Source organism: Mycteria americana, chromosome 1 (assembly GCF_035582795.1).
Source record: "Mycteria americana isolate JAX WOST 10 ecotype Jacksonville Zoo and Gardens chromosome 1, USCA_MyAme_1.0, whole genome shotgun sequence".
NCBI lineage: Eukaryota > Metazoa > Chordata > Aves > Ciconiiformes > Ciconiidae > Mycteria > Mycteria americana.
This window is the reverse complement of record NC_134365.1, coordinates 222,386,141-222,410,782: the sequence shown is the minus strand read 5'-3', so window position 1 is coordinate 222,410,782 and position 24,642 is coordinate 222,386,141. Positions and strand designations below refer to the sequence as shown.

The following is a 24,642-nucleotide window of genomic DNA, read 5'->3' as shown; positions in this document are numbered from 1 at the left end:
TCGTAAAATAGACTACATGCTTTATTGGATTTAAAAGTTTTATGAAATGACAAAAAAAAAAAAAAAAAAAAAATCGAGAGTTGGCAGATGCGTCAACAGTTGCCATTTGGTGGATCCCCAACCCCTTCTCCAGAAGCATCGACAGGTCTCCGCCACCACAAGCAGCGCCGCCGGGCCCCGGGCTCCCGCCCGGGCAGCCCCCGCTCGCAGGGCGCCCACGGGCCCCCGCCGCCGCCGCCGGCCCCGCTCCCGGGGGTGGCCGAGCCGCTCCAGGCGCGCCCTGCCCGCGGTGGCGGGGTCCCCGCCGGAGGCGGCCCCGGCCGCGGGGGCCGAGCGCGGCGTCCCCCCCTCCCCGCGCCTCGGAGCAGCCGCGGGGAAATGCAGGCACTTAGTCATTTAGAGGAATTTTTCACTTATCTCAAAGCAACAGTGTAATTGTCTAACTACCACCTACGAAACAAAAAACACCTTTGTAGCCCTTCCTGTATTGTCAACGTACACGTATATATTACTCTGGCATAAAGCAAGGCCCCGGGGGGCTTTCAGCATCCCGCGCTGCCTCCTCTTCTTCCCCTGCCGGACGTGCATCCTCCCCTGCCCTCAGCAGCTGAAGCAGCCGGGGCGGCCTCGGGCAGCAGCCCACCGCCGGGGCCGCGCCGGGTGGTGGCACGGGGGGCTTGGGACGGAGGGGGCGGCGGGGCGGGGACCCCGGGCTCGGCGGAGAGCTCGGGGGTCGCGTGGTGCCGGGCGGCGGCCCGAGGGACGCGGGAGCGCGGCTGGGGCTCCTCCGCCAGCCCCGGCCCCGGGCGCCGCGGGCAGGGGCTGCAGAGCCGCGCCTGCGGGGAGCGGGGCTCGGCCCCGGGGACGGAGCGGGGGGGGGGGGGGGCGGCACGCAGAGGCGAGGGCTCCGAGCCGCAGGACGCGACCCGCAGCCCGCCGAGGGGGCACGGGAGAGCCGCCGAGCCCCGGGCAGCAGCGGGGGCTGGACCGAGACCTGCCGCGGGCTGTGCCGGCACCGAACGGCGGCAGGGCCCGGGCCGCGGGCTGGCACAGCCAGGCAGACCCTGGCCGCCGGCTGGAGCGAGCGTGGCCGCAGGGCAGGGAGGACGCTGCCCGCGCGGCCTTTAAGGGCAGCGGGCGCCCGGGCGAGCCTCCGCCATCCCCGCCTGCGTCCCCTTGGTCCTCGGAGAGGGCGCAGAGCCGCCCCGCACCCGGCCCGAGGGCCCGGCCGCTTCAGGGGACGGAGCCAGGAGATGGGGGGGGACGTTTCCGGGCTCCCGCCAGCCCCGCACAGCCCGCCGGTCCCCGGCCAGGGAGAGCCCCGCCGTGCCCCGCTGCCCGCCTCCGGCCCTGCCCGACCCGCGCACGGGGACCGGGGACGGGCCCCGCACCCGGGAGCCCCCTCCCCTTCGCGTGGATGGGGCGGCCGGACCGGGCTCCGCCCCGGCACCCCTCGGGGACGGCCCTTCCCCGGAGGACGTCGCCAGGGTCCCCGCTCCCCGTCCCACCGAGCCCCTGGGGCGCGTCTGGGTCCGGAGGAGCTGCCTCCGGCCCCGCTGCCCCGGGCAGGCCCAGGGGCCCGGGGAGGAAGGACGGGGGCAGCCGTGGGCTCCTCGGCCCCGAGCGGCCGCCCCAGCATCCGACCCCCGCCGCGTACAGACCCAGCCCTGCTCCAGCAGCTCGGGCCCGGGGCGCGTCTCCGGCAGCGCCGTGCCCGGCCGGGCAGAGCGGCTGGGTGGGCAGCCCCGTCCCACCACGGAAACCCAGCGGGCTGCAGCCGCCTCCGGTGCGAGCGGGAGCGGGCCAAGGGCAGGCTGCGGGCAGAGCTCCTGGATGCACGAGTACCGGCAAGGGCAGAGCCCTCCCTGCGAGGGCGTTTTACTCGCTCCTGCTCCTCAAGAGCGCGCAAACAGGGATTCCCCTTCCCAACCGTCATGGGGACGGGGGCCGGGGTGTCGAAAAGTGACTCACACGAACGAGGAGAAAGCGGCCGCGCCGGCCGCGAGGCAGCTCGCCCGAACGCTCGCACCTGAGTCACCCCGAGAGGCGAGCGGGGAGCGCGCTGCCTCCTCGGGGAGCAGCCGCGGCGGGCGCTCCGCGCGCTCCCACCACCCCGACCTTCCATACAGCCTGTGCAAAAGTTGGAAGAGGCAGAAGAACCGGAGAAAAATAATAATAATAATAAAAAATAAAATAAAATAAAAAAATAAAACCACATTGAAACCAAACCCAAATGCCGTGTGGCTGAGCAGAGGCAGGAGTAACTGGAAGCCATGCACAGCAAAGCCAGGGACTGCAGCAGTCGGAAGGGGAGAAAGGGCGGCTGTTCTCTTCGGGGGGAGCGGTCGCCTTCTTTTTTTTCTTAGAGGTCAGGAAATAAATAAGTTTAAATAGCTCCTCCCGCTGCCGGTGGTAGGCGAGGTGACTCAGAAACGGAGGGTGCGGAGGGGAGGGCAGCGGGTGCTGGCCAGCACCCGAGCCCGCGGGGTCCGGGACGGGCGGGTGCGCGGCGTTCCCGACGCACGGCCGCCCCCCGGTCCCAGCGGGTCGCGCTCCTGGGTGGGTTTCCTCTTCCCCCCCCCTCTCTCTACTTCTTGGGCTTCTTGAAGATCTTTAGGGGGAACTTTTTCTTGCTCTGGCCGAGGTCGACCTCATCGCCTGTCAAGCTGCTGTCCTCGTCCCCCGGGCTCTTCTTGGCAGCCAGCTGCGGGATGCGGGTGCTCTTGGCGCCGCTGGGCCGGCAGTCAGAGATGGGGGAGGGGGTGTCGGGGTCGGTGGAGCTGGGGCTGTGGGAGCGGGAGGAATCCGAGTGGCTGTGCTTGCCGGCTGTCGGGTGGCTGATCTCCCCCAGGCTGGAGGACTTCTCCATGCCGTGGTTCACCATCATCATCTTCTTCATCACCATGGGGCTCTCGGGCAGCCGCTCCGGCAAAGCCCCCAGGGCGGAGGCTTCGGCGTGCCTGCTGCCGCCGTTGGGGGTGGGCGCGCCGGCGGCAGGGTGGCCGGGGGCAGCCTCCTCGATGGACCTGGTCAGCAGGTTGGGCCGGGCAGCCAGCAGCTTGGGCGCAGAGCTGGGGATACGCTGGTGGTCGCTCAGGTGCGGGATGGAGGAGTCGGAGTCGCAGCGAGTTAAGTCTCTGGGGTGGAGAGGGCAGAGGGGGGAGAGAGGTCGTTAGCGCCGCCGGCCCGGCAGCCCGGGGACGCGCGCCCGAGCCCGCGCGCGCACGCGGACGCAGCAGCTGAGGGAGGGGCAGGGCAGGGGAACCCCCCCGAGGCAGCCCCGTCCCGCGCCAGCGCCTTGCAGCGAGCCCCCGGGGAGCAGGAGCGGGCGTCTGCCCTGCTCCCGCCGCCTCGCCCGCTGGTTCTGCTCCTCCGTACGAGCGCCAGGGGACGGCTGCAGCGGGCACCCCCGGGGACGGGGGGCTCGTCCCGCCCGGGGCCAGCTAGCCAGCAGACGGGGCAAAGCGGCCCGCTGCCACGGGCAGGGCCGCTCGCTGCCTCCCCCGCGAGCGCAGCCCCTCTCCCCGGCGCGGGCCGCAGGCTGCCAGCACCCACCCCGCAGGAGCCAAACGGCCGCCGGGCTCGGCGCCGCGGGGACTGGAGGGAAGCGCTGTACCTGGAGGCAGAACCAGAGGGATCGAGGCCCCGATCCACGAGGCAGCAGCAAGCGCTCGGCCCTGAGCTCGTCGGCCCAAAGGCGCCGGCGGCGGCTCCAGAGGCCGTCAGGGGCCCCTGACCAGGCCCAGCGGGGGCTGGCCGGCCGGCCGCCGCTGGGCTCTGCTCACAGCCGGCAGCTCCCTCCCACACCCTCAGAAACGACGCTGCCAGCCCGCTTCTTCCCCACGGATCCCGGCGGGAGCTGGACCAGGCGCTCACAGCATTGCACCGTTTGCCCTGGCCCCCGGAGAACCAGGGCAGCTGCGAGAGCCGGTGCCCTTCCAGCAGCAGGCCCGGGGACACCTTCCTTCATCAGAGGGTTCCTCCGCACTCGCTCAGCTCGCATCTGCGCGCGCGCGCCCGCTTCGCCCCTCCGAGCCGCGAGGCTGCGGCCTGACCCCAGCCCCGGGACGGAAAGCGCCGGACCGACGGTTTCCCCCTTTTCCTGGGTCAGCCGGTGCAAACCTCTAATCCCGGAGGGAGGAATTAGAGGTTCGGCTTTCCCACGCGAAGCCATGCCCGAGCGCGCTCCTGCCACGCCGCTGCCCGCGGTCGCTGCCTGCAGCCCCTCTGCTGCACAGCGGTTTGTGCCCCCGGCCTGAGGAGCTCCCAGATCCTGTCTGAAGTGGAGAGTGGGAGGTAGGAGGAAGGGAGGAATGGGAAGCCACAGCTTACTCCTTCCAGCCGGGATCACCCGGACAGGTGCAACGCTGCTGTACCCAACATCCCCACGGTCCCTGCCGAAACCTGCTAGCGCGGCCGTGCAGCCGGACGAAGAGCTACGCTGCTCTCGCTACCACCTACTTGAACGCTGGCCTCAAGGCTCGGACGCCGCACGGCGATGGCTCCTGCCTGACAGGGCGGGCGCAGGCAGGGAGGGACGGGGGCTGCGAGGGGACCCGGCCCTTGCCTCTTACTCAGGGTCTGCACCAGCTGGAGGCAAGAAGTACAGAATGGGAAAGGCGAATGGAGAGAAAAGGAGCAAAGAGGAGGAGAAGCGAAAGGGTGTGAGAAGAGCGACGGGAGGTGCTCACCAGCTCCGCGGGCCCTGCCGTCCCCTGCTCCCCGCTCCCGGCGCAGACCCCCCACGCAGCTGAGCCCCAGGACCGGGGTCACCGCGCGTGCTTAGCCCCGCCGCACTCAGCACCAAACCCGCCCCGCACGGCACGTGAAGAGCCCCTAGTTCCTCTTTTACGGTACCATCGTAAAGACCTCCGGAGTTTGGAGGCAGCAAAAGAGAGAGGCCGGACGAGAGCAGACGCGCTCGCTACAGAGCTGGAACGTCAGGAGCCTTCCGGGCGGGATGGGGCGGACGCTCGGGAAAAGTGACTGCAGCAACAGCCCACAAAGCCACCCAATACGGCTGCCCTAGCGCGAGGTGCTTGTAGGAGGCAGGGAAGATTCTCCTCAGATCACTGCCCTCCGTAATGGTAGCACGGGTATCTGTTAACAAAACCCACTGAATAAACTTGGGCCCTCGTTTAACGGCTCCGTAGGAATGTATGGAGGAAAGGGGCATTAAAAAACCTCGCGGATGGTTAGGATACAGCCCAAGATCCGCTGGGAGAGCCCAGCTGTGGAGATTGTCTCATCTCTTATTTTAACGAGAAGAAAATAGCCCCAGGCATTGCTGGAATAGTCCTTGCCTTTCGCACACACACAAGTGAGCCCATCTGACATCCGAGCGGCGGAGAGCCGCATCCCCAAGGTTAGCAGCAGGCAGGGGAGAACAGGAACGGAACCATTTGGATGGTGTGAAATCCCCAGCTATTCTGAGTGAGCATCTTGGAGGCCGTCCAAGGGAGACAACTGTGATGAAACACACGGTGTGGAGCCTCGGGAGCTCCCGATTCCCCAGCACCACCAGCAGATACCGCGGCTCCGCAGAAGGTCGCTGCCATGGCTCACATCCCACAGCTTTCACTGGGATAACTGGGGCTGGTTCACAGGCCGCCAGCTTCAGGAACAGCAGCATCAAGAAAACTTCACGGGGCTGAACATGGGAGTATTTCAGAGCCATCTTCCAAAAGGTGGACACCGACGGCACCCACGCAAGCCGGGGGGCTCGAGACCTCAGGCTGCTGCAGAGGAAAGACACAACTGCAGTCACAACAACTCGACTCCTTTCCTTCAAGAAAGTTAGGGGTCCCGTGCTCTTCCTGAACCGTTCCTTGTCCACGTCGGTGCTTAGCACACCTGCAAAGGGGGAATTTCTGCCGGGGAACTTCTGCCAGGCCGCTCGTTGTGTCACCTCTCTCAAGAAAAGGTGGCAGAAGCCATCGCGTGCACATGCTGAGCTGTCGAGAGAGACGCTGCGAGGGTGAGCTGAACACGTGCTTTCAGAGGTTGATCTCCTCCACAAATTCCTAGAAAGTGCTCCCTTTCCACAAAAGCAAAGCAGACTTCGGCCACATGGTTTGGCACCAGCCCTACAGACCGATGCCAAGCAAGGGGAGGCAGCGGCCGGCACTGGGTCCCAGCACACCGAGAGAGCGGGGCTGCTGCGGGAGCTGCATCTTCTGAGCTGCCCGCGGGCTGCCCGTCCCCGCTGGCTGCAGAGTTGAGTTCAGGGTAAAAGGCTCCAGCCGGACTCTGCTCAGCCACCGCCCTACGGGCAAACGGGTGAGGCAGCAGGGGAAGGCAGCAGGGCAAAACCTTGGCCTGGAAACGCCGCTGATCTGAGCCAGGACTACGGGCAGGCAGGACCACCTCCAGGCAGCGCGGGCAGGTCTGCAGCGCCCGCTCCGGACTCATTCCGGCTGATCCCGTCGGGCTGGCGTGCCGCTGCGGCGGGGTCGGACCACCGCTCCCCCGGTGCCGGGGCCGCTGCCTTTGCTCACGAGCTTTGCCTGGAAACGGGTCTCGGCTGAGTTCAGCACGGGGCCACCGAGTGACCTCCCCGTGGACCGTGGCGCAAGAGCAGAGCGCCCGCTGCTGAAGTTCACCCGAGGAAGCGGCTGAGCACCGTGCGGATGCAGCGCGCCGTGGCCAGTGAAGGCAGGTTTAGACGGTAACGCCCGCTCGCTTGAAATTCAACGTTGTAACTCCACCGAGGAATATTCTTTTCCAGTAAAAATCAACCCAACCTCTCTACTGGCTGCCAGAATCACAAAGGTATCTGGGTGGGGGTCAGTGAAAAGAAGACCTTTAAAAAAACCCCCGAGATAATAGCAAATACAGCAAAAAATAATTTTTTTAACTGAGGTGACTTAAAAAATGCCTTATTTGTGAAGAAGGTGAGTTCTCTCCCTGCTGAGATCTGCAAATGCCCATTAGCTCGGAGGCCATCCGGCGAGCCTCTCCCCCTCTCTCACAAGGTCCTGCACAGTTTTTAAATCCAGAAGAGACAAAAGCAAACCTGTGGCTATGGCACCGTGCGGAGAAAATGACGACAGCAGATGGAGAAACATCCTCCGGTCCAGGAGGATTTTCTTCCCCTGAGCTGGGAACCTGATCCTCGGACAGCTGCTCCCGCGCCCCGGGGAGACGGAGGCGAAACGCTGCCTCTGGGCGATGCCGGCGAGCGGCCTGGGGCAGGTCCTCGGTGCACCACGGCCGCCGCGTCTCCTCCCGGGACCGCTCTCACGGCAACAGAGGGGCCCCGGGCATCAGGGGGTCGGTGGTCGGTTTGTGGGGTCCACCTCCCCGTTGCAGGCATGGCTGTCGCTGCTGCTCTCTGGGGACGCCCTGCCCCGGAGCGGCCGGCCGGCACCGCGCCGGGTGCCGCGCTTGGTCCAGCTTCGTTGGACCACGATTTTGTCTCCCTGGGCATGCTGGCTTGCCGTCCAGAGGGGACTGAAGGAGCTGATGAGGGGAGAGAGCCGACGAGCACACACTTTTCAAATATCCCAGCGGTGCTAGGCTAACCCACTGTATTCATAATTCATCCAGCTGTAACTCAGGAATACGTTCCTGAAGGGGAGAGGCAAGACACCGTGCCTGCTGACACCAGCACAGCAAGCGGCACGTCAGCGGTGGGCAGCGGAGAAGACCCCAAGCAGCAGCAGCCCCCACGCCGCCCTGCGAAGCTGCGGTTCGACCCACGGCAGCCGAGACGCCGGCGCAAGGCGCCGGCACACGGCAGAGCGCTCACCACGCCGGCCAGCGGCAGGGGACGACCCAAGGGGCCGGCTGGGCCACCGACCCACCCCGACAGCGACGGACCGGGACATTCGGCACATGCAGAGGGACCTCCCGAGTCCCCGCTGCGGCACCCAAGGCAGGGGCTGATTTTCAGAACTGAACACCAGCGGCTGGAAACTTTTGCTGGGACTTTCTACAGCCCCAAACGATCCTTTCCGGCAGTTCCCGCAGGTAAGCGCACGACAGGGGAGGGGTGCGTCCACGGGGACACGGCTCCCTGGACGCAGCCGGCTTTGCCAGAGGGAGCAAGGAGGAGGGGACGCTCCCGAGCCCAGGGCCGGGACAAGAGGGGAGGAAAGAACGTTGCCAGGATATTGCCGGTCATCTTGGGTGAGGCTCAGCCAAAAAGGGCTGGCCTATGTCCTGCTCATTTTCACGAGGCCTATGCTCCCGAAGCGGTACGGCACATTTTCAAGAGGACGCGCTGGCCCAGCGCACAGCCAGCCTCGATGCTATCTCGGGAAGGTGCCTTCAGAGGAAGCGCTTCTGCGGTGCAGCAGGAACTACCGAACGCTCGTCCCTCCTGAAAACCTCAGGCCACCAACTGAACGGGAAAATACCCGGGGGCCTCACTTAAGACAGCACGTTTCTCGGTCCCAGCCGCACTGCCGCAAGGTTCACCGCTTTTTCCATGTAGCTGGGCACACGTACGATCTATGAAGACCGAAGCTGACGGCGTTAACCTACGCGAAGGCAGGAGGCGTGCGTTGATGCTGCTTTTATCTGCTTTCACCTGCGCTTCCTACCGTGCCACTCCAAGAATCCGAACCGACTGCGGTGAATGAGGGAGGGTGAGAAAATGGGAATGGGCTGACTTTGCAAACAAAAGAAGCAGAGAGCAAAGCATGGAGTAAAGAAAGGCTGGCCGTGGTGGAGGAAGAGAGGAGAGGGCAGAAGGATGACATAGAATAAATGTTTATTCTTCCTCAACTCTGCACCCTGTTAGCGGTCTCTCCCGGTGGGCTCCTGCTGTCTGCACCATCCAGGACACAGGCTGTAGGAAGCTGAGGAGCGGCTCAAGGGCGTTTGCCGCTAAAGCAGGGCTTGGTCTACCAGCCTCAGACAGACCTTGCTGCCTCGACCGCTCCCTGCCCTTTACCAAAAGCACCCATAGCTGCAAGGCTATACATCATGCGCCTAGCTAGCACGTGGCAGCAGGGCAGCAAAGGCTTCCCCTAAGGCAGAATCAGATTTGCTGCAGGCTTAGTTACTCTGCTGCGCTCAGCGTGGCACGGTCAGGGGCTTAGAAACAGCCTCTACCCTGCAAATCCAACAGTAATTTCTTCCCTTCCATTCTGTAAGAGCTGTGAATTACTCTTTTCCCTGGATTACTGACACTGGCCTTTCGCTTTGCCTGCCACCTCCCTTCCCTGTTGGAAAAGGGCCACCGGCGTGGGGATTGGGTCCTACGCTCCCATCTCCATCAGGTTTATCCACGGGTACCACTTGAAGCAGGCACTGGCAGCAGAAACCTCTGTGCACACAGCACCCTCCAACCCCTCTCCCCCCCAGGGACGCCCAGTCCCCTTCATTAACATTAAAAAACACACATCAGCCTTCAAAATCAGAACAGCTCTGACCTTATTTACACCGGATCCTCTGAAGCCAAGTGCAAAAGAGAAGCACACAGTGAGGAGTCCATGAAAGCAATTCACTGGCCATGCGCTGGCCTTGCCTGGAGAGAAGGTCCCTACCAGGTTAACCCCCAGCAGACTTTAGCACCGTATACAGCTTGCACGGAGAGAAGCCATCTCCGAGCCTTTCTCTGGGGGAACGGCTTGTTTGAGACGATTTCTCTTGTGAGGTCTCGCCAACATTGGCATCTGCTGGATACGAGAGAGGCTAAAGCGATCCAGCAGTCCAAAGCACTCAAGGTAGCACTCTCCTCCTACCAAGGGAGCCAGGAATTTTTTGGGTTCCGTTTTCGTCCTTGGCAATGACTCCCTGGAAGGCCTTTCTCAGCCTCAGCTTCCCCATCTGTTCTGCTTGCCTCTTTGGGAGGCTGTGGAGCTCGAGGGATGTATGTAAAGGCCTCCAAGACTGGTTATATAAAAGAGAAAGAGCAATACATTGGCTTGTGCTGTGGCATGCCTTCACGGCAGGAGTTTGAGAGATGCATCTAAGCAGGATCTGCTAATGATGCAGTTTGACAAAAAAATAAAAGCAACAAAATAAGAACACATTTGGGCACCCAGTTCTTCACTTCTGTTTTCTGAAATGAACAGAGAATGGATGAGCATGGATTTTGGAGTCGTCTGCTATTGTGTAGCTGAAGCAAATCTTAGGTGAAAAGTTCTTACTCTGCAAAACTCCAACGCTAAATCAATTTCCCTGCATCAACAGGCGGCCTTTGCTATGGGAACAGGGAGAAAACATTCCTACCTTCCACTGAAGGGTGACCAGTTAGGTCCTGACAAGCTACTAAGTGCCCGTGAGGAATGGGAGGAAGAGCCCAGTTACCCTCTCCTAACGACCGCCCAGCACCACTGCCTTTTATAACTGGGGTCCCCAAGCCACACCACATTTCCCTCTGCCACTCTCAGGGGAGGCTGCAGGATTGAGACTTTAACCTGGTCAGCAATTAAGTGTATCCCGGGCCTCCGCTGAAAAAAAAATCATGTTTTTACAGCTATTTTTGAAACAGTACATCAGCCTTCAGCTCCCAGGACAAGCCCTGCTTCCTACAGAGACAGGAAGGTCGATGGTAAACAGGGACTGTGCGATGTTACCAGAAGCATTCCCAGCTTTTATCAGTCAAACCGGGACAGCTGCAACCGAACTCAAATTGGCAGTAATTAATCTAAATTTTAATTATGCTGCTCCTCGTAATCCCCAAACAAACATTACTAAATTAACCAAGACGTTGCTCTTTCATCGTCCGTTGTGGAGCAGGTGCAGCGATTCCCCCCCGCCCCATACTCCAGAATCCATGATCTGCCCGGGGCTGCACGTGCGCTGCTGGCTCTCGCAGCCCGGGCTTGGGGATGCGCTGGTCCAGCGGGCAGCCCGGCTCTGAGACACACGAGTTAGCGAGGGGGTGAGACATCCAAAACAGAGACTGTGTAAATGATGTCAGGAGAGAGCCTACGCCTAAGGGCAGAGGTACCTACAGATAAAGGAATAATGGCACAACGTGCGGGGACGAATGAAGATGTGGTGACTTGGAATGTTGTCCTGCCTGGGTAAGTAAACACCAGAGGACAGTGCCCCTTCCTTGATCTCCTCACTGAGGGACTTCCAGCCTTTTCCCAGAAGCCTGTTCCCTAACACTGAGGATAAGGAGACTATTTTTAATTTTACCAAGGAGAAAGCGCAGAACAGAGAGATGAAATGACTCAGCCACGGTCACAGGCAGCTCCCCGGCAGGGCAGGAGGACGGGACGCCCTGACGGCCCATCGCAGCCCTTCCACCATCTGCTTCAGCGCCGACGCCTCCGCACCGAGCGCCTGCAACGCCCCTGAACCAGAGCCCAGGCAAAGCACAGGCCCCCCTCGCACCTTCGCCGAGGGTTTCAGTCAAGCATCTGAATGGACGCAGGCTCAAACAGCGCCCCGGAGCTGGCTGCATCCATGGGGCGAGGACCTCCAACGACTGCTGCCCGCGGACCTCGTTCGGAAGAAAGCCACCCGGGGCCGCCCAAGGAACGCGATCCTCTGCTTGGGGTACAGAAGGTTTCTGAACGCGGGACGGCTGCCGGAGGCCCCCTCGCAGCACCCCAGGTAGACCAGACAGGATTCCCGCATCTATGGCCCACCCCGTCCTTCGCCTCTCTAACGCCGGTGCGGTGAATCAGGAGAGGTCAGGGATTTAGGGACGTGGATGATGACCGGTCCCTTGCATCCTATCGTACTTAGGTCTCCAAGGAGCCATGGCTTGCCGGCTGTTACTACTGAAAGGGACCAAGCTAAAGCCGGTGATCCAGGAATAAGAAGCTCCAACTCCCTCCTCGTGATTCAGACGTTCCTTAGCCAAAACACAACCATGCCTCATCCCCTACCAAAGCAGAGGTAGAGAGTCACTCGGAAACACAAAATTCCCGAATGCTGCTTTTTGCCACCTCTTAACACCAGCACAAATTTCAAACCCTCCGGCAGCACCGACTACTATCTCATAGTATCTACCCATCGTGTTTCCTTTGCAATTCGCTTGCGAAGACCCCAAATAAGTCAAGGCTTCAAATAAGGTCAGTGTTTGTTTGATTAGTCGTGTTACCTTTGTTCTCACAGGTGCCTCACCCAAGTGAAAGACTGACTGACTTAGCAATAACCGCGTGCCCAGGAATTCTCGTTTGCTTAGCTACAGTTAACAACAGCACCTCCTCGGCTTATGCACCCACTGAGTTCGCAGATATGGGAATGGACCATGGACCGCTCCTTAGAGGGTCCACTGGCATGGGAGAGCGGTTGAAGAAACAAACATGTGGATAAATAATGAAACAAAGGCCCAAAAGGAAAGGGCACAAGGAATCTAGGAGAAAGAGCACCCGAGCAAGCATCAGCTCTGAGACACAGCAGGCAAGAGGGAGCTAGAAAAGAAACAGCAATATACCCAAAGCTCTCAGTGCGACAGCGAACTCCAGAGGTGACATCAGGAGGGGGTAGATCAGGGATGGAGTCCATCTGAAGGAAATAAGAGGAGGTGGTGTGATGGTAACAGATAGGGTGGACATGGCAAGCAGGAGCAGATGCAGTGGTGGTGGATGAGGAGCAAGAGCTGGAAGAGGTGGTGGCGGCAGCAGATGATGGGCTGGTGCCGGGAAGGTCGGAACTGAAAGACTGTCCAGAGGAGAGGCTGTGCATTCGACGGAGAGAGACTCTGCCTGCCCGGTAATGGGCAGGTTGGCCCGACTCATTCTGGCCTTGCACATAACTCTCTACCAACCTCTGAGATCCGTGGGCGTGCTGTGGGTCCACCAGGCGCTGGCGAACTGTGCTGGGCAAGGCAGGAGCTGTAAAGAGAGAAAGGGGAGAACGCTGAAGGCAGCCGGAAAGAGACTGCACATCAAATCGGCGAGGAGGCACCGCGATGAAGCTGCCGCCATCGGCCGGGGCTACGCACCACAGCACCATGCCTTCTGCCACCGGGCCCCTGGCTCGGGCCGCTGCAGCCAGCCCACCTTGTGCTATAAGTTATGCCGGTTTAATGCAGAAGAAGCATTAAGCTGGTGCTACTGCTTAACATGCCAGATGAATGCCCAGCCCATGAAAAACTGCATTTGACATTCCTGATATAGGTGCTTTCTGAACACCTTATCTGATCATCTTGCTTGAAGCAGAAACTGGCTGCATGATTCATCCTACCCAGCTTTACATCAGAGCTACCACCCAGGCTCCCTTTACGGTAACCGTCGGTACTTTCAGGGCATGATTCATTTTGTCCTAACACAGACATCCCAATCGTTCAGACGCTTCGTGCCTTGGAACTACTATTTCCCTACACAGCCTAAAAAAGGAGCCTCCGGTGATCAGTTCAGATGTAGGCGCCTCAAGCCGGCGAGGTGAGCTCCACCCCTGGAGCTCCGCTCTGCTCCTGCCTCCAGCATCGTCGTGCTGGTGCAGCTCCTGGCGCAAGGCGCAGGAACGCGGGACCAGAAGCAGGGCTGCGAAGTGCAGCTGCACTTCGCGTTCAGGCACAGGGAGGTTTCTATGAAGATGCGGAAACCTCCCAGCCTTGTACCCTTCTGCAGGGCAGAAGGGCTGGGATACGTGGCAGACGTATAGCACCTATGATATAACTGGGGAGGCACGGGCTTTCGCCATCGGACCGTGCCTGAAATCATAGCTCTGCTCCAGAAGTGGTATCGTCTGTTCCCCGTCTGTTTGATAATCAGCTTCCTGATCAGAGAGAGGCTCGATTTGAAAAATATTTTTCCCCAGCTGCAAATTCATCTTGGTTCGGAGAAACAAATTGGACTGCCTCCTTCAGTGCGCTGTCACCAGCTAATTAACAGCTTTTAAAGACCATAACGGTCTTTCTGGCCGCGTAGTCTTACCTGTCCGGTAACAGAGGCCAGAGAGCTCAGCCACTTGCCTCTGCACCAAGCCTACGCTACCTCTGCACCACAGCTACGCGCTGAGCCGGAGCCAGGGGCTGCCTGCAGAGAGGCAGAGGGAGGCACCTTCACCGGCACGGGGACCTCTGCACGCTCGTTTCCAGCAGGCAGGGCGTTACGCGTGGAACGCGTGGACCCGCCGGGCCGCGTCGCCATCCTGCAGGCGACCAGCCTGGCTGTATTTAATCCACTAGCTGTAATTTCCATACAAGATGTTCCTTCTTTTGCAGGAGATAAGGTGTTCAGGATTGTTCAGGATTTCTTATATGCATAAGAAATAAATGTAAAGATGGTTAAAAAGGTGGACAGAGAGGAAAGCTAAGAAATGGAGTAGAAGGAGAGCTCCTTCGGGAATCGAAGAACCAGCAAATCACTGCTATAAAACCACACAACTAGGAAATACGAATCTCCTGCAGCCCATCGACAGCTCAGGTACTGAAGGATCACCGCTGGGACATATTTCAAGGGGAAGAAGGAACAAGCAAGAATAACTCAGGCAACCTTGCTATTTCCACATCCCCCAGGTTAATCACGGTTTCTCTCACAGGGTCCCAGTGCTCAGGTTTGCCCCTCCTTGCTTTTGCTACACTGCCCGTCTACAAACCTTTCCCTGGAGCTCTTTACACCATCCACTTCCTACTGCAAGGTTTTTTTCCTCTTAACAGCTCCAGAGCTGAAACGAAATGCAATCGAGCCACACGGAGTCAAGGCAGGAAAAATCCCTTGCTCCGGTGGGGACTGCAAAAACCTGGTGGAGGAGGTGAGGGGAGGGTGTTAACGGGCAGAACTGGGGGCTGCCCCAGCCCCCCCGCTGCAGCACAACGCTGCTCAGGCAGCAGGGGCGGAACAGCACAGCTGGTCCCGGCGTGCCTGCTGCTGGCGGGGACCCCGTTTAGGAGTCTCACTTTGGGGCGCTAACGGGGATCGAAGCTCTGCAGAATAATTAACTGGGGGATTATGGGTTTCTGCTACAGGTTTCTTCTTCTCTTGGGCCATGCCTTTGTCCCTAAGGGGTTGGTTTGCTTTTTTTCCCCTGGTGTTCCACTCCTCATTTACCAACTTGACACCTTACACCGCTGCGCTCTCCTTTGGCACGACTGACCCTGCGATAAGCACAGGGCCAAAGGCTGAGACCTCGCCTTGCGCAGGCCCAGCGGCCCCTCGCTTCCCACAAATATCGTTTCACTCCAGACACTGCACGTTTTACCAACGCCAGCCAAATGACCTGCTCATCACCTTGAGGAAGACCACCACCGTGCAAGCCCTAACCAACGCCAGCGCACGGCCTGGCCGGCTGCCGCACGCGCTCGTCCTTCTCTGTCCCGTGACGGCCGGCGTTCGGCAGCGCTCCGCGAAGGGAAGGCTTCTGCCGAAAACGGGAGGCTCGGTGTCTCTGCGGCCGAGCGTGCCGTCCCCACGGCCCCGGCATCAGGGCGCCGGGGGACAATTAGCGTAATAGGTGGCATTGCTCAATTTATTTAGGGATACCGAGGGAAGAAAGGCACGGCAATCGGCAGCAGCCCCCGCGGGGAGGGACCGGGGTCAGCCTCGGCCGGCAGCGGAGGGGCTGCGAGCAAAGCCTGCGTGGAGACGGAGGTGGGATGGGAAAGGGAACGTGAACACCTCCTCCTGGCCTAGCCCGAACCCTTGAGCTCCACCTCAGGGGTAAAACCAAGTAAAAACAACCCTCCAGATTTCATAACTGGAATTTTTTAAAAAGCAAAACCCAAGAGCACGTGAGAACTACAGTGAACTGTGATTCTTCTTCATCCCACCAGACTCTTCCCGGGGGTTAGTAAAGATGCTGATGACTCAGGGAAGAGAGGTACATTCATTAGTTTTCCGTGCCAGAAAGTTGGAAAATTTGTGTATGTATTTTAGTCCAGAAAAGGGGCAGAGAGTAGAAAAAAATTAAAATATAATTGAAGAGAACCAAACCAGGGTATTTCCAGAGGGACTGATCCTCCGAGGACAGAGACGAGCGGTCACTGAACCTGCGCCCGAAAAGCCAGGCTGCGTCTGGGATGGGCCAACCGGGTGTGAACAGGAGAGAGAAAAACGTGATTTACCGGGAGAATCATCACGGGCAGTCAGCAACATCCCCAAGACATCTGGGGAGGAAAAACTCTGCACTTCTCTCCGGAAGCCGTTTTTGTACACAAAGAAAGAAAAATCCTCTAGGGAAAGGCAAACGCTCCCTTGCTTTGGGAACCTGGGTGCCCAGCGCTTGCTACACGGGGTCACCACCGGCAGGGATGCAGATCAGCGCTGCGGCACGCAGGCCGGCCGGCCGGCTCGCCGCCGACGGACCGACGGGAGCTGCAAAAATCTCCCTCAAGGTGTCTCAAGCAAGGTGCAAGAAGCTGAGGCTTAAAATCTCGGATGAAGGCTCAGGCCTTGTACGGCTGAGGCCCTCCAGGGAGCGTGCTTTAGGTGCTATCAGGGACTTCAGACATTCCCCTCATTAATACCTAGCTTGCATCTTTGCAAGTGTTTCATTAGAGCTGTCTAGCTGGGTTTCTAATGGTAACTGATAATCACAGAGACTAGTAAGTAGGACACCATTATCTGTTTGATGATTTAAACTTTCCCTACGCACGCCCGACCCCATAAAGCACCAGCTCCATTCCCCAGGTTTGCTGAGCCCTGGAAACATGCAAATGCCCCGTTCCTCCTGCCTTAAAAATCCTGCAGGCTACCCAAATCCTCGGTGCTCTGCCTCCACCGCCCTGAGCCCGGCCTCAGCCTTGCCTCCAGACCTTCACAGCATCTCGCCAGAGCCCGAAACCACAAGGGAGGGACGGCGATGGCACGTACAGGCACCTCCTGCAGCGCACACTGCCAGCCCCGTCTTCTGTTCCTCTTCCCCGCCTCCTCCTCAGTTAAACAGACTTTTGATGAAGTCCTCGCTAGAAAGTGACCCGAATCAGACGTAACCAAGACGACTGCTGCAGGTAACGCTGTCAGCACTGGCTGCCCTCTCCCAGCTGCAGCTCAGAAAGCTGTGCCCTGGCCAGGTCCTGCTCCCTGTGCCACCCAGACCACGGCCGCAGAGCGGCTGTCCGGGCGGCTGGAGCTGCTCTTCAGGCCTCCCATTCTCTTGTGCAATAGCCAGAGATAGGAAACCGTATTTGGAAAATGCGTTTTTGAGAGAAGCAAAGCTGACTCTGGGTCAGTTGAACATGGGAAGAGTAGTCGGGCCTGATTCACAAACCTTTCGCAGAGAAGGAGACAGCCTTCGCTTAGCCCAAGGGCTCAGCAATGGAGCGAGTGACGGGCGGAGGGTGACCCAAGCTCAATCCCTTCCTGCGAGAGGTCTGGGCTCATCAGAGCGGGATCATCCAGCCTCCCCCTCCAGCAGCCCCGTTCCTGCAGGAGCTGATGCACTTTGTATACGGACGGTCACCGATAAAGAGGGAGAGAACGCCCACCTCGGTGACTACGACACACGCACAATGATGGGGCACCGGGGTCTCAGTCTTTGTTCCAGGAAACGTTCAACAGGTCGTGACGGGCAGGCAGCATCCCCAGCAGGCTGCTCCTCCCACACAGAATGGCAAGAGGTGCAAGTCCAAAGCTGGGGGAGGGGGGGGGGGCTTCAAGTCTTTTTATATCCCAAACAAGTGCTCTAGCCGAGGGGAGATGAGGAGAATGCACTGCGTTTGCCTTTCTCATTTTTGTGAGTCTAGCCCATGCCTTTGGTGGGTTTTTTTGCAAATGCTTAAATTCACGGAGTTGAACAGAACAGCGTACATATGATTAAGTGCTGACTAATAACATCTACAAATTACTAGTTCTGCTGGAATTAACAGGTCCAAGCAACCCCAGCAGTGGTGGTCTGGCACTTAGGGACATCCCTGACCCTTAACGACTAACAATTTGTCTTTGGTCGTTTGAAAACCGACGTAGACACCTTAATTCCTCCTAGCACATCTGAACTACCGTTCCAGGTCTGCCCCGTGTTGCACCCAGCAGCACAGCAGATGCAGACTCACCACGCACAGCCAACAGGGACTACGTACATTGTATGGACATGGGAGAGACGATCTCTTCGTCCAAATCGTCCACGTCATCAGTCATGATGAAGTGCGAGGGGTTAGGCCGCGGGGTGCCCATCCAGCTGGGGTCAATGTTAAGGGCTGATGCCAGGCTGTGGATGCCTGGGTTGTTGACAATCTGGAAGCCGCAGAGCAGCTCTATCTGCTGCCAGCGATGCAGGCGCTCCCGCAGCGCAGCCGTCACTTCGCTCAGCGCTTGCCTGGAAGCAAGGTTCAAAAGGAAAAATGTAGGGAATGAAGGAAAACCACACCATATATTGCCTGAAACCGGGAGTCTAGTGGTTCAGCTTTGCATCCTAATACTTGAGACATCTTTCATTCCATGTTCAGGAAAACAGGAATTAAAAAAAAAAACAAACCAGCAACGACTGAAATATCCAGGGATAATCGCTTAAGAATACTGCAGCCTCCTGAATCCTCACTTTGACAGGACTTTAAATTGCTCTGCATAACTGCGATTTCTTGTTTCACACATATAAAATTAGAAGGTTATTGATTAAAAGGAGCAAGTCCAATCCCAGCTAACTGAAGTCAACAGAACAAAAGTTCAGCAAAACGAGACCAAGAGCACCTGTACGGGCTATGGTACGCTCGTGTCTGTAGCAGGAGAGGGGTGAAAGAGGCAGGCAGAAATAAGGGAGGATATTAAATAGATACTCACTTTGCAGTTAAGATTTTATGATCAACGTCATCTAGAGATGAGCTGTGAGCAACATGAAATGTTCCAAACAGGGTGTTTCGCTTCTTTTTAATTTTTTCAGCCTGGAACATCAACAGAAAAAGGTCACAGGAAGAAGACGACCTTATGTTTCCTCCAGGACAAGAACATCCTGGATGGGCTGAGACAGAAATAGTCCCTGCAGCTGTGTGCACACACGTAAATAGCGTGAAGCGGGTTTTTACTGAAGGATGTTACTCTTCCTAACACGGCGGGCGAGGAATTCGCCCGCAGCGAGTAAGCAGGTTGCGGGTTTCATGCTCCTTGGCCCTTCTCCTCCTTTCCCAAGAGTCAGAGGGAATGATCAGCTACTTCCCACAGCGAATGGCTCTCTCATAAAGCCTTGTTTTGTCTTTCCCGTGAGTAAACTCTCAGAGAGTAAACTATCACTGTTAATGCCTTACGGTTGATGGTTTGAGGACGGTTTTTGTTTTGGGGTTGGTTTTTTGCCTTCCCTTCGTGGCACAGTGTATATTCAAAATTAAAGTCTCCACACACGGTGCCCTGGTTCGCAGATCTAGTGGCGTTAACTTGAGAGTTACAAAAGACAAACCAAGGACGTGGACATGAGAACTGACACAGCAAAAGGAAAACCACCGAAATGTTAAAATGTTCGGAATAAAAACATATTAAAGCAGACAAAGTTTTCTATGCTGCCAGCTCTGACTGCTGTGTATGTCCACAGAGACAAATACATGTTACAACAGCTTCCCTGCAGCTCATCGCTTTTGGGTTGGCACAGAAAATTTTAAACAACTGGGGATACAGAAATGATTCATCACTACAGATCACATGCACACGTTAGAAGTTTCGTTGCCTGTGCAGGTAAATCGCCTAGAGCAGGGATCGTGCTTAACGGGTGCAAAACCTTCTGCTTACTGCCTACCCGCAGGCAGCCGTTCCCGCTCCGCACCCTCCCGGGGCTCCAGCCTGCCCAAGACAGGCTAAGGCAGCCGGCGGGCACGCCCGGGCCAGTGCCCGCAGCGCCCTGAGAGGCCATTGCTCACCATCACTTCCAGCCCTTACTTACACCTCGATGAAGGTTTGTGCTGCTCTTTAAAAAAATGCAAGTTTAAGGCATTAGAAGGGAAATAAAGAAGGTGCAGAGAAACCACCTCTGCAGGTTCCATTCCCCAAACCCTTCCCCACGGCTGCGGGGGGAGGACCCAGGACAAGACGCCGAAATTCTCACCCCTTCCTTGGCCACCAGCAGCTGCTTCTCCGCGTTGTGCTTCTTGATGTTGTAGTACTGGACCTCCACCTCGTGCGTCAGCTGGAGCCACTTCTGCAGGGCCTCGGGCGCAGCCCAGCTGCAGTGGGACTCCAGCTCCTTCTCCGCGTTCTTGAGCGCCATCCGCACCTGGGAGAGAACCAGCCGGCGCGGCGTTGCAGCAGCGGCGGGGACAGCCTGCCCTCCTGCAAGGTCATCCCAACCGCTGGCTGCCAAGCCGGTGCTTTTAAGGCACCAGAAAATAGAAAAAAAAGACTCCACGCCACGTAATCTTACTCATGACAGAAGCAGAGGAGAGATTAGGAGGAGAGCTGGCATCCCGGTACTGCGGCAAGTGGGAGACAGGAGCGCGGCAGGGCAGCCGTCCGACAGACGAGGCTGCTGCTGGGATGCCCGCAACACCCTGCGGCGCTCTCCCTTCGTCCTAAAGGCGAGCTCCTTCCTCAAAAGCTTCCAGCCAGCGCGACGCTGTCCTGCCTCAGCACCTCGGCTCTCAGGGAGGGTAAGCGGAGCTGACCTGGTCTGCCTCTTCCCGCCAGCTCCTCTGCCTCACAATGGCACGAACCGCACGTAAACCCTCCAGAGCTGGCAGCGCGATGCACAAGTTAGTTAAGAGAGAATTCGACTTTCGGTGAGGATATTCAGGGTGCTTATCTTAGCCTCTAGAAATCTCTGCAAGGTTTGCTGCCTGCCCGCAGGTCTGCAAAACCCACAGATCCTCCTCCCGAGGCAGAATCGCTGACAACACTGTGCAGGCAATCGCCTTTTTTCTCTGCAGCTACTGAGCCAAACAGAGGGAGCTTGTCAAGAGACAACTTTCACACTGGAGCAAGATGATAGAAATATTTAGACACAAAACATGTGCTGCTTGGTCAGGAAAAGAAATAACACGTCTGGAATCAGCAGTTTCTGTAGCTTTCTGGGGGACTCTCCCTCCATCCCAGCTCAGTCTCCTCCACACACCATCGGTCTGGTCTCCTCCACACACTTACTTATCTTGCTGGAGATGGGAACGATTACAAAATTAGAAGAAAGTGGGTGACAAGCAAGTTGAAGATACCAAAACCTTACATAAAAGCATTTAGTGCTAGAGACCATCAAGAATTAACACTTCTCTTCCATTACACATGATGTGGAGGGACTTACACTCTACAACGGACTTGCTGTTAAAATAAAAGCCAACCCTAAGCTCCTTCAAGAGCTTTCACTGCCCCAGCAAGCCCTGGCCCACCAACGCGGAGCTTCTCCTAGCAGAGCTGGAGCTGGGAGGGACGGCCCAGCTGTGGACGGCGGGCTATGCAGTCAGGGCCACCCACGTGCCACGGGATGACGCCTGGATGATGTCTGTCCCATTCTCTCCTTCTGCTCTTTAGGGCCCAGGTCTAAGAAGCACAGAGGCAGTGGCAGTACCCAGCGACCTGCTCGGGCTCTGCACAAGACCCTTCCCAATGCCCAACGCACGCTTCCCACGACCGTGCTTACACCCACCCTTGCCTGGTGCCGGTGCCTCCTCGTTCCCACAGAGCACAGCCGCAAGCGGACTGAAGATAAGCATTTTTTTAAAAATATTGCTCAAACTTGGATCTTTTCCCTTAATGTGTTATTTAACTCAGTCACGTCTCACCAAGTCTGGCACAGGCGTGATTTCTAGCGAGCCAAAAGCACCACAGATCTTTGAAACCCGTGCTTTATCCTGGAGCACATTTGCACGGTCCATCTAGAAGTAGCCAGGAGGCACTGCACCGAAGGGCTCAACGACTTACATCACTTTTGTGAGATTTAGTCTTTTTGAGCATAACAGTGCCTAAATTGTTCAGAAAGTTACAAATCCAGAATCGCAGACCCCAGGAAGGTCTGTTTTTTCCCCTCTGACACCAGCGGCACCAGGCGCTGCTCCCACCACAGGCAGAACGCTGACCACGATCCGCAAGCATCTGGGATTTAGGAATACAGAGAATAAGTGGGCAGGAAATCTGCCACGAGGTATCTGGGGTAGAGGAGTGCTCAAAACATTTACAGGAACAGCATTTTTACGGAATGGTGGAAAAGGGAAGCGGTGCAGAACAGCAGCCAAGGACCAGTGGTTGAGATGAGCCATCATACAGCAGTGTCCAGAACACAAACCCTCTCGGGTCTGCAGGGGAATCAGTACAAATAGGAGTCACTTTGTGTGTCTACATTGTCCTGTGAAGATTCCCAAGATCCCATTTTGACCACTAAGAGCAACGATTTATAAAGCGAGGAATGCCCTCTGGGTCTGCAGCCCCGGCTGGGTCCATGGTCTGGGGGAGGATGGCCTAGCGAGGAGGGGGTCGGAATGAACAACCCAGTACGGGAGAATCCCATCCCAGAAACACACTGCTTCCCCATCTCCTACGCCCGGCTCCAGCAGGAGCTTCCGAACCCTCCAGTATCGTTTTAGTGGTAAGAATCAACCGGTGCAAAAGAAGGCCTTGTTTTAATATTCCCTGGGAGCCAAGAATATCTTAAAATCGGATGAGTTTTACGGTCAGTGGGAGTGACTGGTTAATGTTATCTGTGGTCTACAGCTCGCTGGGAGGGTGATCGTGTTATAATCACACAGTGTGGGTCAGGTGGGTAAAACCAATACTCACCCTGGCAATGCATCCCTCCCGCAGGCCTCTAAGAAACAACAGAGCGGTTAAGTCACCTCTGGCTTTTCGGGTTTCTTAACAAACGTAAAGTGGAGGGGGAAGCGGAATGGATGAGACCCTGCCTTCTCCAAAAGCCAGGAGCAGGTCGGGTACAAGGGCTCGGGGTTACAAGAGGAAGGCCACGCATCCCTCTTTAATGGCCCACAATACAAAGGGACCGAATTTCTGCGTGTGCGAACACGGACACCCCAATGCGTGTCCTGAAACAGAGCTCCGTGACGTTGCGGAGAGGCTGGATGACCAGTTAGGAGGAACGATGCTGGATCACGAGAGCAAAGCTGGTAACAGGCGCCTGCGGGTGCCTGGGCTGTCGTATTCCAAGCAGGAAGGACACGTGCCGTTTGCTGCCTATCTGCATACCTAGGCTGCGCTCCCCGTGGGTCCCCGGTTACCTGGTGGCCCCGGACACTTGTTTCTCCCTTGCCAGTGGAAACCCTAGATTCTTGTCTCATTTTCTTCCCCATCCTCCGTGGTGGCACAGAAGACTGGGCACAGTCAGGCTGGGAGGATATCCTGGTGGCCTCAGAATATCCGAGGTACTCGCTTGGCTCGTGCAATTCCGGCTCCCACCATTGCAGTTTAAACTCATCCGTAAGTTCCAGTCAGATAAGAATTGTCCCTCAGGTGAAATAGGAAGCAGCAACCGGAATCGTGGGCTTGGGCCTCTCTCGTAGGTTTGGGCAAAGGGCAGCGTGGAGGTAAAGTGCCCCGATGCTCGCCCTTTGCCCCGCCGCTGCAGGCAGGTGCTGTCAGCCATGTCTTTGACTTCCATTATTTCCCTATAGCTTTCGTTGTAGGTCTCAGGGTTTTTAGATGTAGGATTGGGAATGCTTTTTCTGACCCACGACAAATTATTTTACAAATGCTCTGTGGCATCCTTCTGGACAAAACGCATTTCATTTTTGCCAGCAGCAGCATTATACGCAATATTCTGTCTAGGCCTACATTACCATACGTAACTTGGGGACATATTTTCCTGCTAGTCTAAACTTAAAACTAATGTTTTTGAGAATTGCAGACGAACTCTAACCTTGCTGTACAGATTCTAATCTACTGCTAAATTTCCTCGGAAGGAAGTTTCCTTCGTAAACCTCTCTGATCCACAAGAAAACATGGCAAGCACAACCAAACTCATTCCAAGTCTCTCCTAAAAGCATTAATAGATAGAAAAGAAAAAAAGAAAGAGCTTATGGTTCAGAGTGGGAGTTAGAAGCCATCAGAGGGTGCAGCTACAGGTCAAGTTCAACACCTCTGCTGAAGGGCAAGCTGGGACGGCGTGTGACAGCAGCGCATCGCTCTCGAGACAGCACCCGCACGGTCCCTGCCACCCGACGCACAAGCAGCGCCCATACAGGGGACGCGCAACGTGGGGTAGCGGAAGAAACGCTGGGATCTTTTCCTCCACAAAGGGGAGCGGAAAAGCAAAGGCGGAGGAGCGTTATAAGCAGAACACCTCTGGATTCCTCAGAAGGATGAAGCAGAGTGAGGAACTGCCTGCTGCTCTTGCCGGCACGCCCCGTATGTAAGCGCACCCGTCTGCCTGAACCCTTACCTGCTCCAGTTCTTGCTCAGCGTATTTCTGCCTGCTCAGTTCATTCTCCGTGCCCTCCCGCAGTTCTCGGAGCCGGTGTGCCTCCTGCTTGGCGATGCTGATCTCGTCTTGCAGTTTCTTCTCCAGGTGCACCTTCTCCACCTCCACAGAGCGATGCTCCTCCTGAGCTTTCTGCAGCCTGCAACACACAGAGACCGAGAGCCCAGTGCCGTGCGTGTCGGGCTATCTGTACACAGCCCAAGGAGTCCATGGGGCAAGGGCTGGCCAGCCACAATCTAGACCAACCCTGCTCGCTCTTACTCTGTGTTGATGTCAACAGAGATCTGTACTTGGAAAGTCAAGGAGAAAGTTCACTGTGCCCAGGAAGAAATGAAATTGTCAGCGCCACAGTCTCAACTTTATTTCATTTAATAAATACTCAGTATGTATTTTTCTTAATTTTCCAAAGCACAGCAAGATTTCCCTTAATAAGCCTCAAATTAATTTGAATTTTCAGCGTTTTTACAAAAGTGAAGACTTTTGTAAAGTCTTTTTTTACAAAAGTTTTTACAAAAG

The 24,642-nt window shown here is 57.3% G+C and overlaps 1 protein-coding gene across 14 annotated transcripts in view; it reads right to left on the bottom strand.

Annotated features, from left to right (window-relative positions):
• The window catches only part of STIM1 (stromal interaction molecule 1), a 105,300-nt gene continuing 80,658 nt past the window's right edge, over positions 1-24,642 (bottom strand). For 5 of the 14 annotated variants that reach the window (XM_075491407.1, XM_075491409.1, XM_075491410.1 and 2 more), the window contains exons 7-12: positions 24,088-24,265; positions 19,822-19,989; positions 18,573-18,673; positions 17,876-18,111; positions 12,350-12,749; positions 1-3,137 (exon numbers count right to left, since the gene is read on the bottom strand). In XM_075491407.1, coding sequence (XP_075347522.1) covers positions 2,588-3,137; positions 12,350-12,749; positions 17,876-18,111; positions 18,573-18,673; positions 19,822-19,989; positions 24,088-24,265 — 1,633 coding nt within the window. In that variant the 3' untranslated portion in view covers positions 1-2,587. Of the gene's footprint in view, positions 3,138-9,383; positions 9,841-12,349; positions 12,750-15,791; positions 15,873-17,875; positions 18,112-18,572; positions 18,674-19,821; positions 19,990-24,087; positions 24,266-24,642 lie in introns of those variants that run through there. The other 9 variants (XM_075491405.1, XM_075491406.1, XM_075491408.1 and 6 more) reach the window with 5 other exon arrangements.